General features: G+C 45.7%; 1 protein-coding gene and 1 non-coding gene across 2 annotated transcripts in view; both read left to right on the top strand.

The window, feature by feature from the left end:
• Positions 1 to 16,597, top strand: part of PROM1 (prominin 1) — a 53,764-nt gene that overhangs the window by 7,615 nt on the left and 29,552 nt on the right. The window contains exons 4-8 of the mRNA XM_055589157.1: positions 1,400 to 1,617; positions 4,045 to 4,119; positions 6,426 to 6,489; positions 10,423 to 10,582; positions 13,540 to 13,692. Of these exons, the coding sequence (XP_055445132.1) occupies positions 1,400 to 1,617; positions 4,045 to 4,119; positions 6,426 to 6,489; positions 10,423 to 10,582; positions 13,540 to 13,692 (670 nt within the window). The remainder of the gene's footprint in view (positions 1 to 1,399; positions 1,618 to 4,044; positions 4,120 to 6,425; positions 6,490 to 10,422; positions 10,583 to 13,539; positions 13,693 to 16,597) is intronic.
• Positions 10,747 to 10,853, top strand: LOC129658259 (U6 spliceosomal RNA). The gene has a single exon (XR_008717351.1). It is a non-coding gene; the product is annotated as a U6 spliceosomal RNA (small nuclear RNA).

Below are 16,597 nucleotides of genomic sequence, written 5' to 3'. Positions count from 1 at the left end.
TTGCAACCTGCCTAGTCATGCATACTGATTCCTGAGCGCCAGAGAAATCAGAGAGCAAACAATCTGTAGGGATCGCCAAGGATAAGAATGTGTCCTAGGCTCTGGAGGCTTCTAAAATAAAAGAGGCGGGCTCTGCCCTTGAGGGATTTCAATCTGATCATTCTGATCCCCACATTTTGTGATAAACTTTGTGGTGGCCTTACCATTTTTCAGATAAGGAAGTTGCTGAAGAATATTCAGTTATCTGCTTTGGGTTACACAGAGAGTATCTATGTTGAAATCCGTACCTAGACGGCCTGAATCTAAATCTGGGATCTTTTCTCTCTCTCTCTCTCTTTTTTAACATTCTCCTTTAATTTATTTATTTATCTTTAAATTAAACGTTTTATTTTATCTTGGGGTGTAGCCCATTAACAATGTTGTGATGGTTTTAGGTGCACAGCAGAGGGACTCAGCCATATACACACATGTATCCATTCTCTTCCAAACCCCACTCCCATCCAGGCTGCCACATCACACTGAGCAGAGTTCCCTGTGCTACACAGTAGGTCCTTGTTGGTTATCCATTTTAAATATCGCAGTGTGTACATGTCCATCCCATGTCCATGTCCATGAGTATCCCTTCCCCCCACCCTTCCCCCCTGCCGCTGCTGCTGCTAAGTCGCTTCAGCCGTGTCTGACTCTGTGCGACCCCGTGGACAGCAGCCCCCAGGCTCCTCTGTCCACAGGATTCTCTAGGCAAGAATACTGGAGTGGGTTGCCATTTCCTGCTGCTCCTTCCCCCGTTGGCAGCCATAAATTCACTCTCTATGTCTATGAGTCTGTTAACCATAAAGCCTTTCTCTACGTCTGTGAGTCTGTTTTGTCAGTCAGTTCATTTGTATCATGTCTTTTTAGATTCGGCATCTAAGGGACCAACTCTGTGATCTCTTGCTGTGTCTACTTCCAGCTTTTTTAGTATCCATCGCTAAGATCTGTCTGGGTGTCATCAGGTTTTCTGTGAATTAAAACTACCTGGGATTGGCGGTGTCTGGGCTGACTTCCTCAAGGCCGGGCAAGGCTAGGGTGGGGACACCTTTTCTTGTGGCTGCTGCTCCAATGCCAGCCACTTAATGCTGCGCGCATGAGTCCCAGTCCCATTCCCAGGTTGATATTCGCCCCTGTGTGTCTGAAGGAGCCCCCAGGTGGGGGAACTGAGCTGGCTGGAGTTGCTGGCAGAGGCAGACGGGGCCATGGTAGCCCTGTATTCCCCTGTCAGTCTGCCCATCACAGCGGGTTCTCCTGGGTGCAAGTTGATCTCAAGTTCCTTTAAGGTCCTTTTGTAGATGGAAGGGATTTTTCCCCCCACTGGTCAGCCCAGCAGGTGCCTCTGTTCTGAAGCGGGCTGTGTTCCTAACAGACATGAAAACTAATAGAGATGCCCTGGTCCGAACGAACACTGTCTTAACGGACATGAAGCAGTCATCTGCACAACTTCGCACCAGCCTGAGAGACGTGAAAACGAGCATGGAGCAAACGCTCATGGATCCCCAGTGCTCCTCACCTGTAGTGGCGCCCACGTGCGACAGCATCAGGAAGTCTCTGAGCGTCCTGGATGGCAGTGCCAATTTTGATCACGTGAGGAGAGGGGAGTCCTGCTCCAGGGCAGCGTCACTGGGACGGCTGGGGAGGCTTCAGCGTGGTCAGCCACCAGGGGACCGGTGGCCGGGGGGAGTGGGGATCTCTGTCAGCCTTCCTGGTTATGTGGCCACCACGTCGGAATGGCTGCAGCTGGAGAGAAGGGAGGATGGGAAATGCTCCCTGAGAGTTCTCTGCCATTCGTTGCTCAAAACGTATCAGGATGAATGAGCTGCCTGCAGGGTGGCGCCAGTGGTCAAGAATCCACCTGCCGATGTGCAGGACCCAGGAGACGCAGGGTCGATCCTGGGGTGGGGAAGATACCCTGGAGGAGGGCACGGCAACCCACACCAGTATTCCTGCCTGGAGAATCCCTCGGACAGAGGAGCCTGGTGGGCTACAGTCTGTGGGGTCACCAAGAGCCAGAAACGACCGAGCGTACACCGCCACCCTCAGCATGAGTTCAGCTCCCCACCGTTCTTTCTCTGTTTATTTTACTTTGACAATTTCAGTGTGTGTTTTTTAAAAATATTGGCTATATTCCCTGTGTTGTACAGTGAATCCTTTAACTCATTTTATCCACAGTACTTTGTACCTCTTCATTCCCAATCCTGGCATTGCTTCTCCCCCTTTCCCTCTCTGCATTGGGACCAATGTATCTGTGATGAATTCAGCTTTAAAAATGAAAAAGGAAGCAGAATGCCTTTTTGCAGACATTTAAAAATTAAAATGTGCTTTTAAATGATAGGCCTAGTAATATTAACCACAGATACCAAAATATAAGGTAATATCTCAACAATCTCAAGATTAGAAAAAGAAAGGCTTTGGAGCAACTTGAAAATATAGAGGGGATGTAGATAAAATAATCATGAGTACTTATATTTTTAATGTTTCATTATAGTGATACGTACCTGTGTGCGGGCTCAGTCATTAAGGTTTGTCTGACTCTTTGTAATCCCATGGACTGTAGCCCACCAGGCTCCTCTGTCCATGGGATTCTCCAGACAAGGATACTGGAATGGGTTGCCATTTCTTCCTCCAGGGGATCTTCTTGTCCTGGGAATTGAACACGCATCTCCTGTGTTAGCAGGTGGCCTCTGTAGCATTGAGCCACTGGGGAAGCCCAGTGATATGTACATGTCACACTTATGTAAAACAGTGTTTTAATATAGTTAGATTTTTCTCACTCTCATATTTCGTGAATCAGTTTTATTCAAACACTTCACATTCAACATTTGTGTTGAATCTACTACAATAACTTTTGTTGTCATCGAACAGCAATACGTAGGATGTATCCTTGCATCTAAATTCTTTGATATTGAGTCCTTTTGGGAGTAACTTTTAATTCTGATGTGCTTTAAAAAACATGCAGAGAATTTGTAACAATGGTACCAGTTTCCCTGTCTACATTTTTTTACCTAGATTCACCAGTTGTCAACACTTTGCTCCATTTGTTTAATTATACTATTTTATCCACGTATGGATGTACCTGTCATCTGTTCATACTATCATCTATATGGGTACAATACTAGGCATTCTGTTCTTTTCTCAGTCATTTAGAGGAGAGATGTAGACATGATGCTTTTTTACCCTTTAAATATTTTGATGTGTTTCCTAACTTTACATAATGATTATGACTACCAAAATTAAGGTAACATAATACTGATCCAATACCACCATCTAATCCACAGTTTATATTCAAAATTTGCTGATTTTTCTTTAAAAGTGCGCTTTAAAATTGATTTCTCTTTCCCAGCTCCAGGTCCGGTCTGGGGTATACATTGTCTTTAGTTGTCGTGTGTCTTTAGTTCCTTTAACCTGGAACAGGTTCTCAGTATTTCTTTGGTGGCACTGACATTTGTGAAGACTCTGTGGCTTCACTGCTAAGTCACATCCACCTCTTGCAACCCCACTGACTGTAGCCTGCCAGGCTCCTCTCCATGGGATTTCCCAGGCAAGAACACTGGAGTGGGTTGCCATTTCCTTCTCCAGGGTGTCTTCCTGACCCAGGATCAAGCTCACGTCTCCTGCGTTGGCAGGTGGATTCTTCAGCACAGACCCACCAGGGATTCTCTTTATAAGGCTATTTTTTAAGAAGCTGTTTACAACTGTATTCAACAACATTTAGTCCCGGTATTCAATCACATGTGAGGTCACATGTATTCAATCTGTGTTAGATTTCTTGCCCTCACTTTTAGCTGACTGCTATGGGAGACCTCCAAACATGTAAAATCAGTACTTGTAGGGTCCATTCTGAGCCAGTGGTTTTCCTCCAACAATATGCTGCTGTTCAGAAGAAACATAGGTCACACCCTTTATAATATAGATGTCTCAGGAGTTGAATTTAAGAAGATCCCTTGCTTATGACAAAGAATTGGGGATGCGGGGTAACTACTTGGCCTTATACTTTGTTTTATAAAATTTCAGCTCCCATCTTTGGATGGACACATTACTCAGCTTGATGGACTTCTTCAAACAGATTTGTCCGGCCTGGTCCAAAAGGTATGGTCTTTAGAGGAAAAAAAAAAACACACGGTAGCTTATTTTAGATTATTTTCAAGAGTAGAGTAATGCATAAGGTACTAGGTAACAGCGAAAAAGCAGAGACATTCTGGAGCCGAGTTGCCAAGAAGGGTGATGGATCTTATCCTGCAGGACCAGATGGGTGTCATGGCGGACGTTGTGCTGGTTCTCACTCAAGGCGCTCTCACACTCTGCCAGGGAGGCAGCCACGTGGTGCCCCTCCTCACTTCTGCTCATATGCAGACTGTGTGCTCTGCCTGGCGTTTTTTTTTTTCTTCTCCCTGTCCTTTGCCCAGCTTCTTGGGCTACTCGTAGCTACCTGAAGTTTTATATTTCACCTTCTTAATGAGGCCTTTCCTGGGCATCTTGACCAGATCAGAACCCTTTTTTAATACACTCTTAGAGCATCGCAAATATTCTTTGTTAAGTTCCTCATCACAGTGACTATTGCTTTCCTGTCTTGGTTGTCCCACAAGACTTTAAACCCTTAAAAAAGACAGGGACCACCTTGGTCCAGAATACTGGAATTTCCCCAAGAGCTGAAGAGGGAGAGAATAGCTTTATTCTCAACTCCATCTTCTAAGCGTGAACATAAAAGAAGTCATCAGCTATCTATCAAACACTCATCTACGTGTGCTAACAAAGTAAGTGTCCCCTTAGACAAGTCGTTAGAAACTCTCGGTCTCTGCACTCTGATGTCATCTTGTTTGTTAAATTAAGAAATGGAATCAGAAGATCTGTAAATCCTTTTCTAGACGTTAAACCTCTTATGATGGTTGACCTCCCCAAGTCCAAACACAGATAAATGTGGAGGTCAGCTGTGCCAAAGCCACTGCAGGCACCAGTGTGCGGGTGGCTTAGCAGCTTTTGAGGAAACACAAGTCATGAACTTCCTTTTTATGCCATCAATGGTGCTAAGCTAAAGTGGGAACTTGTCACCACAAATCTTATAAAGTTTGTAACTTAGATTGTTGTTGTTGAGTCACTAAGTCATGTCCGACTTTTTCCCACCCCAGGGACTGCAGCATGCCAGGCTCCTCTGTCCTAGGGATATCCCAGGCAGGAATACTGGAGTTGCCATTTCCTTCTCCTGGGGATCTTCCTGACCCAGGAATGGAACCCACGTCTCTTATGTTTCCTGCATTGGCAGGCGGGTTCTTTACCGGTGAGCCACCCGAGAAGCCTGGACTTCTATAAGAGACTATCATAGACCAGGTGGTTTATAAACAATGGAAATGTATTTCTGACCAGTTCTTGTGGCTAGAGGTCAAAGATCAGGTTGCCAGCCTGGTTGGGTTCAGACGAGGGGGACCTCTTCTAGGTTTTCACACTGTATCCTCACCAAGTAGAGAGAGCTCTCTGGGGTCCCCTTTAACAGGGCACTAATCTTGTTCATGGAGGCTCCACCCTCATGAGATAATCACGTCCCAAAGACCCCACCTCCTAATTCCATCACTTTGGGGGTCAAGATTTCAACATATACATTCCAGGGAGACAGACATTCGGTTCGTAAGAGGTTGTAATCACTACAGCGTTCCCTAACAGATGTCTAAATACACCAGCAGACAGTTAAGAAACACAATTAAACCCCTTCTAGACAGAAGTCTGGCTCTTTAGGTAAGCTACTTGGAAATAATGACATTGTCCTTTCATGGGTTTAGCCCAAGAGTGAGAGAGCTTGGCATGGCTGCTTTGATTTTCATTTGAGCCTCACTACAGTTTGTATCCTTTCTAAGTTGTGTTTTAGGACATCACTATTCTCCCTGAGACTAGATCTCCAATTTTATCATGCAATGCCTTGGAAAACAAGATTCTGCTTTTAGAGTTTCACTTCATAGCTACATGTGACACATTGCACAGATCAGGGTTTCTTAACCTCAGGGCACTCTGACTGGTCCTGCACACTGTCAAGTATTTATTAGCATCCCTGGCTGATCCCCGCCAACGGCAAGGACATTATCAGTTGTGATAACCAGAACATCTCCAGACATTGTCAGATACCTCCTGGGGGACAAAGTTGCCCCCAGCTAAGAAACACTGGGATAAATACATGGAAACATTTAACGTGAACTGAAAATTAAAAACTTTTAATGGATACAAATTAAAGCAAGTCCTCTCTAAAGGGAAATATTTTTTTTTAGACTTTTAATGACCATGTCATGATCATTTCAGCCGTAAGATAAACGTTGAATTTTGCTTCTGTTTTCCATTCTATGCTGAACATGAATACTATGAAATGCTCTTCTACTTACTCTGTATAATGATTTTATTTGAACCTTCTTTAGGCCAATGAATCTCTTTCTGACATACCTGAGGAAGTGCAAAATCAAACCAGGGACTTCATATCAGGTGAGATTGCTGGTTAGAAGTAATTGTGTCTCCTTGTTAAGAGTTGGCTGGTTAGCACAAAGAAATGCATTATTAAGAATTGTTCTTTTTCCCTCTTTAAAAAAAAAAAATTCTCTCACTGAAACCCCAAACTACAAAACTAAATAATGAGTATTTCAATAATGCTACCTTCACCAAATGATATCAATTAAAAAAAAATACTCCTATTAAACACAGATTAACATCCTCCTGTGGCTGGAAGCTGCAGGGCTGAGGGTCAGACTGTGATGATAACCTGCCAGACACTATAAGAGCCAACAACAGGCATAGCTTAGTCTGGAAGGTCAGATCTGGGTTGTTTTCACTGTAAATGTATTTCCTAAAAGAGTTTAAATTGATTTTTTAAAGGAACACTCTGTCTAGGGACTTATTTTGTCTCTTTAGGAAAACATTGGTCTGCTTCTGAGGCTGATGTCATGCTGCCCTAGGGAGGTTGACGTCATGCTGCTCTAGGGTCTTAAGGTGCTTACACTTTTGGAGAGGCAGAAGTGATGTCAAGAGAATCCCACTGATCTCAAGCGACCAAGTCACAGTGAATTCAGGTGGTCGTACCTAGGGTGAAGGTACAGAGAAAGAACACAGTATAAACAATTCTTTGTGCAAGAGTGTGGAGTCCCCTGGGCTGTTTGCTAAGGGGACACATCTCTGAAGCTGTGTAAGGCTATCCCCTCTCTTTCTTTAAATCATCTTCTTAGTGCTTCTTTTTATCTGTTGATGGTGAAGTGAAAGTCGCTCTTTGCAACCCCATGAACTATACTATCCAGGGAATTCTCCAGGTCAGAATATTGGAGTGGGTAGCCTTTCCTTTACTCTGGGGGATCTTCCCAACCCAGGGATCGAACCCAGGTCTCCCGCATTTTCAGGTGGGTCCTTTCCCAGCTGAGCCACCAGGGAAGACCTGTTGATGGAGTGGTTTTAAAATGTTGTGTTGGAGGTATTTGATTTTTTTTTTCCCTAATACTGTTCTTTCAACCCATTAAGACTTTGAGTAAAAAGGATTTTCTCCTAATACATAGTGCTTTGGGTGTTCTGTGGTTTCCCTTCCGTTTAAGATTCTGCTTTAAAATACTGACCTATTCAAGACAGAGAAGGCAGTGGCACCCCACTCCAGTACTCTTGCCTGGAAAATCCCATGGACGGAGGAGCCTGGTAGGCTGCAGTCCATGGGGTCGCTAAGAGTCGGACACGACTGAGCAACTTCACTTTCACTTTTCACTTTCATGCATTGGAGGAGGAAATGGCAACCCACTCCAGTGTTCTTGCCTGGAGAATCCCAGGGATGGCGGGGCCTGGTGGGCTGCCGTCTATGGGGTCACACAGAGTCGGACACGACTGAAGTGACTTAGCAGCAGCAGCAGCATTCAAGACAGAGTTCTGGCTTTCCTATGCCGGCATCTGAGGGATAACCCACACTGTACATCTGAGAGCCACTTGCTTACTAATCTCTGTGTTTATTCTCTTTGTTTCTTCTTCCTGGACTTCCTCTGCCAATACGTGCCACCCTCCCTTGTAAGTCTGGCCAAGCAGGGTGCGCAGTTTGCATGCGCGAGGCCGGGTATACACACTGCCATCGCCTGAACACGAGCCAGAGTTTTCTTGAGTCTGAGCGAGCGCCCCCTGCTGCCCCCCAGGTTGAAGACAAGTGAGGGTTTTCATGTCCTTCCCAAACAAATAACCTTTAGTGCCCATGATTGCCTGCTGTGTGCCTGCTGCTGCTGGGTTCTGGGGATGGGAGGTGAGGGAGGCATGACCCCTGCGTACCCTACAGCTGGGCATGAACCCTACAGCTGGCTTTTAACACCCTCTGGGAACCTGGTGAGGTGTGTGCAAGGGACCCAGAGGCCGGAGAGAATAGTGGAAGGCTTCCCGGAGGAAGCAACGTCCGAACTGAAGCTGGAAGAAGGTATTTGCCGAGAGGGCAGCAGCTCTGTACAGAGTCACCAAGGCTGCGGAGTGTGGGGAGGAACACAGCAGAGAAGCGGAAGGGGCCCGATTCGGAGACGAGGAAACTGCACTTAGGAGAGGGGATATCTATATGCCACGTGTTCAGTTCAGCTCAGTCGCTCAGTTGTGTCCGACTTCTTTGCGACCCCATGAACCGCAGCACGCCAGGCCTCCCTGTCCATCACCAACTCCCAGAGTTCACCCAACCCCATGTCCATTGAGTCAGTGATGCCATCCAACCATCTCATCCTCTGTCATCCCCTTCTCCTCCAGCCCTCAATCTTTCCCAGCATCAGGGTCTTTTTCCAATGAGTCAGCTCTTCACATCAGGTGGCCAAAGTAATGGAGCTTCAGTTTCAACATCAGTCCTTCCAATGAACACCCAGGACTGATCTCCTTTAGGATGGACTGGTTGGATGCCACGTGTATTAACCCCCAGAAATCTCAGGGTGAACAAAGAGACCTGGAGGACTTGCCTGGTGGCATAGCGGATAACAATCTGCCTGCCATGTCGGGAACATGGGTTCGAGCCCTGGTCCTGCAAGAGCCGGAAGACCAGAGTGCTCTGGGGCTCGCGAGCCACAGTTACTGAGCCTGAGTGCTGCAGCTACTGAAGCTTGTGTGCCTTGTGCTCTGCGGCAAGAGACGCCACCGTGACGAGGAGCCCGCAGACCTCAGTGAAGAGTAGCCCCCGTTCAACTGGAGGAAGCCTGCGCAAAGCAATGAAGACCCAGGGCAATCAAAAATAAACACATTAATTAATTTAAAAAAAGAGAGACTTACAGAGTCTCCGGGTGGAGGGTCCTGGGGTCTCTAGGCATGAGTCATGTGGAGGAGACGTCCACCCACTCTGACTCCTAGGAGCTCCTGAGGATTCACACGGAGGTGAACCACACAATTTCAAACAAAAAATTCCCACCAGTGAGACGTCATTTCCTTTTGGATGGTGCTCCCAGCTCCCGGAAGTTCACCAGGAGCCCTGGATCGCATCCTGAGACCTGCCAGTCTTGGTTCCACTGCTGCAGAGACATGTATCTGCCTTTCAGAATCAGCAGACCTTGACCGATGAGTATGTTTCTGGGATGTCCCCCATCAAGAATCACTGTGGATGAGGCCCCCTTCAGGTCTTAGTGAGTGGTCATGGTCCCCACCCCTGCTGACTTTGATCCCAGGACCTGCCCTGATGATCACACACATTCCAGAAAGATGCAACATAACCTCCCTGAGAGATTAGGATACATGTTAATAGAAACTGACCACTGGGAATAGTACTGCTTTTTGCATGTAGGAGACACAGGTAGACTTTAGCAAGATTCAATTTGTATGAGTCAAATACAATTTTAACAAAAATGTCACCTGAGGTCACGTGTTCAAAAAACTGTTCCTGGAGAATTACTGTGTTCCTCAGTGCTATTTTGTAGATGGAGGGATTCTTATATTATTAAATAGTTTTGTTTTGTTTTGTTTGCAAAATCATTTAACAGAAGCTTTATAGGTAGGTGAACCTGAGTTTTTAATCCCATTTCTAGTGCTTTCTGAAAAACAGACATATGGTCAAGTGATTTAACCCCTACGAGCCCAGCATCCCTGTTAGTGACTTGGGAATGAGAAATGAGTTAACATATGTAAAAATGCCTTGTCTGCTGTAGGCACACAGTACAGTTTAGCCACTTGGTCCATTTTGCTTTTCTTTTTTTAGTGAAATAAGTAGAAAACTCTGGCTTGATTTCACACCATGTCATTTAAGTCAGCTCTCATAGCTTGCTCTTTTGTTAATTGCTTTTCAATAGACTTGGCTGCATTCACGCTTGTTGTAGGATCTTCTCATATTTTAAACATCTGCATAACATGGGAGGAACTAGGAGTGGTTCAAGCTTTTCAGTTACGTTTCAAAACTAAGTGTCTTGTCTCCTCTATGAAAATGCATAACCGAGGCATCTTTGTTTTCAGAGTTTAAAAAGACCTTGAATTCCCTTCAATCTGATGTCAAAAATATAAGCACGAAGATTCCTATTCAGAAGACACTGTCGAATTTCGTCCATTACATTAATGACTCTGAAGATTATATCCTCCACTATTTACCCACTATGGAAGAATGCGATTCATACAGGTCAGTGCCCTCTTTGAGCTTTTCCACTACGAGCGTGGAGCTTGCTGGGGAGTGGGGTGAAAATCTGACAATATAACCAGGATCATCTTAAGACATCAAATTGTACAAAGAGGCCACAAGGTGATATGTGTTCACCCTAGTTTAAGTTCATTTAAGAAGTTGATGTGTTCACTTCAGCAGCATGTGTACTAAAATTGAAACCACGCTAAGAAGACTAGCATGGCCACTGTGAAAGGATGACATGAAAATTCACGAAGCATTATATACGTGTGTGTATATATGTATGTGTGTGTGTGTGTGTATATATATATATTGAAGACTGGAAGTTCTTGAGCCAAATAGTCAATTATTTGCAATTTTGATGGCTTCCAGAGTCTTGGTTATAATTATCTAATGTATGTAACAGGATTTTAAAATTTAAAAGAAATTAGAAAGAGCATTCAGATAATATTTTTTTCTTTATGCATATATAAAATAAATACATAGAGGCTGGTTCTTACGGAAAGAGCATCCTTGGAACCAGTGGCTTGTCTGAAGCTGCTGTGGATCCCAGCTCTTTGTCCTTTAGAAAAACACTAATGGGAGGATGTGGTCCTGGGAGAGGCTGGTGGGCATATGTCTCAGACAAGAGCTCAGGGAGAACAGGACAGGAGAGACTCACGGGATCTCCAGGATCACATGAGAAGCAAGACGGAATCCCTTCTCTGAAAGGCTCAGCCCCATAACCACTACTGGAGCTCTTCCAGCTGCCTAAACCCAGGAGACCGCAGAGACTGCCATCCCTACTTGGAATATTTATTATACAGGAGCACAAGATAAATAGTGAGGCAATAACAGTACTTGCTAGCCTTTAGGAAGAGTCGCAGTGCGCCCACTGTGAGCTCTCCATGTGGCATCTCACAGAAACCCCCCAGGGTGTGTTGTGCTTATAATCCTGTTTTGTTGAGACTCAGGGAGGTGAAGTGACTTACTCAAGACTGAGGACAACGTGGCAAAGGTGGGTTTTAACTCCCACCTGACTGTGCCCTTACTTATGGCTGTGTATCAGCCGGCCTTTTCCTACCATGTTGGCTTGGCCACCCCAGCAGGTGTCAGAACAAAGAATAGAAAGTGAAGTCGCTCAGTTGTGTCCGACTCTTTGCGACCCCATGGACTACAGCCCACCACACTCCTCCGTCCATGGGATTTTCCAGGCAAGAATACTGGAGTGGGTTGCCATTTCCTCCTCCAGGGGATCTTCCCAACCCAGGGATTGAACCCAGGTCTCCCCCATTGTAGGCAGACGCTTTACAAACAAACATAAGACAGACCCTTTCCCAGTAGACTTGAAATCTCATTAGAAGTCAGAGTGGTACAGATGGGAGGAACGGTGCAATGATCGGTCTACATACCAGCTCCCTTTCCTTCCTCCTCCCATGCCCTGAGACTACAAGCTTATTTTAAAAAGAAATTTAACAAAGCAGATGAGGCATGCATTAACAGTAAAATGTCCCTGAGGCCAGATTCCATGGCTTATTTAAATTTGTATCCTCGGGATCTGGCACAAAACGTCACAGAGTAGGTGCAGGTGGCTATCCTTGGGATTCTTCAGGCAGGAATACTGGAGTGGGGTGCCACGCCCTCCTCCAGGGGGTCTTCCCAACCCAGGGATCAAACCCTCTTCTCTGAGGTCTCCTGCATTGACAGGCGGGTTCTTTACTGCTAGTGCCACCTGGGAAGCCCATTATTAATAATGATTGAGTTTATTCTTAACTGAATGAAAACCTGCAGTGACAGCTTTTGTTGCAGAGTACAGCCTTTGTTTTTTAGCATTTTAAACATTGGGAAGTATTTCTACCCTTGAATGCTCCTGGGTTGCTGTACATTTGAGGAATGCCAGCAAGACCTAACTGAGGATCCTTTATCCTCAAGTGTCTCACAAGACCTCCCGTAACACTGAGACCCCCATTCTGCAGGCATTTGATTTGGGATGGGCCTAAAATTCTAAGGGCTTCCCAGGTGGTGCTAGTGGTAAAGAATCGCCTTGCCCTTGCAGGAGATGCAGGAGACTCAGGTTGGATCCCTGGGTCAGGAAGATCCCCTGGAGTAGGCAATGGCACACCTCTCCAGTATCTTTGCCTGGAGAATCCCACAGGCAGAGGAGTCTGGCGGGCTACAGTCCATGGGGTCACAAAGAGTCGGACACAACTGAGCATGCACTGTTCTCACTGGATGTGAAAATTTGTAAAATGTTGAGTGCACTCATCAAGTAGAAGGTATCTGCCTCAGTAAGGAACACAGGTTACTCCCCACCTCGCTGTCCCTAGTATTCCTAAAATCACAAAACATTTTAGATAAAAGACCAGGGGAACCAGTCCCAAATTCTTATCTGTTGTCTAGCATGATCTGTCTGCATCTCATCCTCTTTATAATAAGCACTTGCAGCCTCAGGAACCTTGAGAAAACTGAAAAGCCTTAAGGGGCGTGGTTGTGGTTGTGTTTGGTGGGGGAAGTAAATCAATGTTAAGCTTGAGTTGTCCTGGGTCCACCCTCAATAACTATCTGAATACGCATTCTATCCATCACTTACCCTTTTCTCTAACACCCTGATTATCCACACTTGTAGCCTCAGGAACCTTGAGAGAACTGAAAAGCCTTAAGGGGCATGGTTGTCAGTTGCCTCGGAGAGGCTGAGTCAACCCTGCTTCCGGGCCAGTGGATTAAAGCGAAGGGGAAAAAGCGATAATCCCATGACCTTTGAGAGCTCTTTGAAACCAGGATAAATGTTGATTTGGTTGGGTTGGAGGACTCGGGCTGAAAAGACGTCTTTTCACAGCACACTCTCCCTCTGAGGAATGAGCAGGACTGTGGTGTTTGATTGCCAAGGGTAGCGTGGACCCCTCCAGCCCGGGTCCAGCACTCTTGTGTTTCGATGATGTCACCGCTCACGTGTGCCTGTTCTGTGTTTGCTCCACCAGGTGGCTGGTTTGCTTGGTCATCTGCTGCGTGCTGACCCTCATCTTGATTTTTTACCTCCTGGGCTTGCTGTGTGGCACGTTGGGCTATGACCAGAAAGCCACCCCAACCAGACGAGGCTGCATCTCGAACACCGGGGGCCTCCTACTCATGGTGTGAGTCTCGGTGCTTCCTTGGTCTGTGAAGGGTGGAAACACAAGGTGGGGACCATGGTGTGACAGGGACCCGGTGGCCACCGGGCCAAGCACTCTGGGTTCCAGTGACAGACAGGGGAGACCTGATGTGATCATGCTTTCATTGGTTTGGGAAATTCCATTAAGCATAAAAATCAAGGAAACTCTAGGTCGGTGGCACTTTGAGAGACAAGCTTAAAATCCATGTTTATATGTATATTCATGTGTGTATGGTAGGCTCCTCCATAAAGCAACTATCAGGAAATCATTTCCAAGTTTGCTTTCTTAATTCTCATTGTTTTCCCCCATATCTGTCTATCTCTCTGGGCTTCCCTGGTGGCTCAATGGTAAAGAATCCACCTGCCAAAGCAGGAGACGCATGTTTGATCCCTGGGTTGGGAAGATCTGCTGGAGAAGAAAATGGCAACCCACTCCAGTATTCTTACCTGGGACATTCCATGAGCAGAGGAGCCTGTCGGGCTATGGTCCACAGGGTCGAAAAAGACTCACACACAACTTAGCAACTAAAAAACAACAGCATCTGTTTATCTATCTATCAATCTATCTACCAATCCATGCATTCACCAGACACTTTCTGAAGGTTGATCTGACACCAGACACTGTTCACTCTGAAGCTCTAGAGACTCGATTTAGAACAAAGATTGAGGAGCCAGCACCCTTGGGAGTTAGACAGGTAGCCTGTATTAGTGATGGGATCAGATACGAGGTACCAGCAGGTGCTAAACGTGACGCAGACTGGAGCAGTTTTCCCTATTTCAGTCAGATTCGTAGCCAAGTTCCTATCTTTGTAAAGAAAACCGTTTACTAGGTTATAACAAAGCAGAGGGGGCATGTGCTGGATGGAAGTGGAGGTGGAGCCAGAAATGTAAACCAGTGACCAGGGGTAAAAGCTGGGAATGCTCCCCAGAGGGGAAGCTCTGTGATATTCTCTTTTCCTATAAACTCGTGGGAATGAGTTGGGGATGGTGGTGATGAGGCTCCAGGGGAGGGTTAAGATTTAGAAGAGGTGTTTTGGGCCATAGAGAACCAAACCACAGCCATTTCTTTACTTGTGTCTATAGTGACATGCATTAATTTGCTTTTTTAAACTTTGGGTCACTGCCGGGGACCAGCCCCGGCTGATCCAGGGTATTCGAAGGAGAGACGGCATAGGCGAGGGTCAGGAAACAACTGCTTAATTACACGTTAATTAAGGATACAAAGAGTAATAGAATGAGGATAGCTCAGTGAGGAAATTCAGTGGAGAAAAGCGGCTGAAATAAGGATAGCTCAGTAGGAAAATTCAGTGGAGAAAAGAGGCTGAGTAGCTTGGTTTACGCGGGAGACCAATAAAACTTCAAGACAAGAAGTTTGCACCACTTACGTAGGCCGCAGGCGTCCTTCCGTTCTCCCGAAGGAGAGGAGACACTGAGGCCTCCCCGGTCGGATCTTAGAAGCCCAGGCATAATTAGCAAGCATGGTGGGTTCCGCGCTCCAGATGGAGACTCAGCCAGAAGTTGAAAGAGAGAGCGACATGGGGAGACCAAGTTTCAGTGAACAAGGCCCGCACTTTATTTTCCAAAGTAGTTTTTATACCTTAAGTTATGCATAGAGGATAATGGGGGAAGGGGTAGAGTCATGCAGCAAGCCAGGCTTTCTTCCTGCAAACTTATCATATGCAAAAGTTCAGGTGATTGACATCATCTTCTGGCCCGGAGGCCTGTTAACATTTTAAGAAACTTATTTTTCTCTAAAGGTGATTATTCCAAAGTCAGGCACCAGCCTCCAAAAAAGCATTGGACAAAGCTGCATTTTACATTTCTATACACCCATTATATCAATCAATACACTGCCAAGGACACAGTAGGTAAGGAGTATGGAGACTTAGCAGCAAACATTGGCCCAACAAGTGAAAAACCCTTCACCAATACAATTTCTAATCAATCTTTTAACTACTCAAAGGAATCTGTGTTTAGGCAGTTTAGAACATCTCCTGCCTCTCACAGTTGGGAGGCTCTGAACAATCACATGTGGCCGGAAAAACCCATTCAGGCAGGATAGAGGATTTCCAAAGGAGTTTGTAGGTTGAAACACTGTCACATCCAAGAATTATTAACTGGAGCTGTAAGCTAACTCTTTTTTCAGAGAGAGGTAGTGGGAGACAGCCCCCCGTAAAGTCAGAGGTGTAGGTGAAAGCACAAAGCAGAAAGTAGGCAGACTCTGGTTTGGGGGTAGATGCTCGAGAATTTCCAGGGGGACTCCTGAGGCTCGATCACGCCTTTGCGTATGCCGAGCCTCCTTCCTCATGACCTTTGTCATGGGCGGAGTGCCTCACGCTGGCTCCCGGCAGTGATAGAATTCCAGTTGAGCTATTACAGATCCTCACTCAATATGCAATATGCACTCAATATGCAATATGCCGGCTCCCGGCAGGTCACTATAATAATCTGGCTACTTATGAGCTGTGACTCTAAAGTTAAGGCCATTTCCGTAAAGCTTCAGGCTTCACTGTAGTACACGCCTTTATTCACATGAATACAGGCACATGAGTTTTTGTTTTATTGAAGCATAGTTGATTTACAATGTGTTAATTTCCGCTGTACAGCGAAGTGACTCACATGTATACATTCCTTTTTATATTCTATTTGGTGATGGTTTATTCCAAGATATTAAATATAGTTCCCTGTGTATACAGTAGGACCTTGTTGTTTATCCATCCTAAATGGCATAATTTGTATCCACTGACCCCAAACTCCCAGCCCATCCCTCTCCCTGCCCTACCCGCTCCTGAGCAAGCACCAGTCTTTCTCTATGTCTGCGAGTCTTTCTGTTAGGTTCATTTGTGGGTTTTTTGTTTTTTTTTTAAGTGAAGTTTTAAAAATAACCT

This window comes from Bubalus kerabau, chromosome 7 (assembly GCF_029407905.1).
Source record: "Bubalus kerabau isolate K-KA32 ecotype Philippines breed swamp buffalo chromosome 7, PCC_UOA_SB_1v2, whole genome shotgun sequence".
NCBI lineage: Eukaryota > Metazoa > Chordata > Mammalia > Artiodactyla > Bovidae > Bubalus > Bubalus kerabau.
Note: the sequence above shows the minus strand (reverse complement) of the source record. Positions and strands in the feature narration are given on the sequence as shown.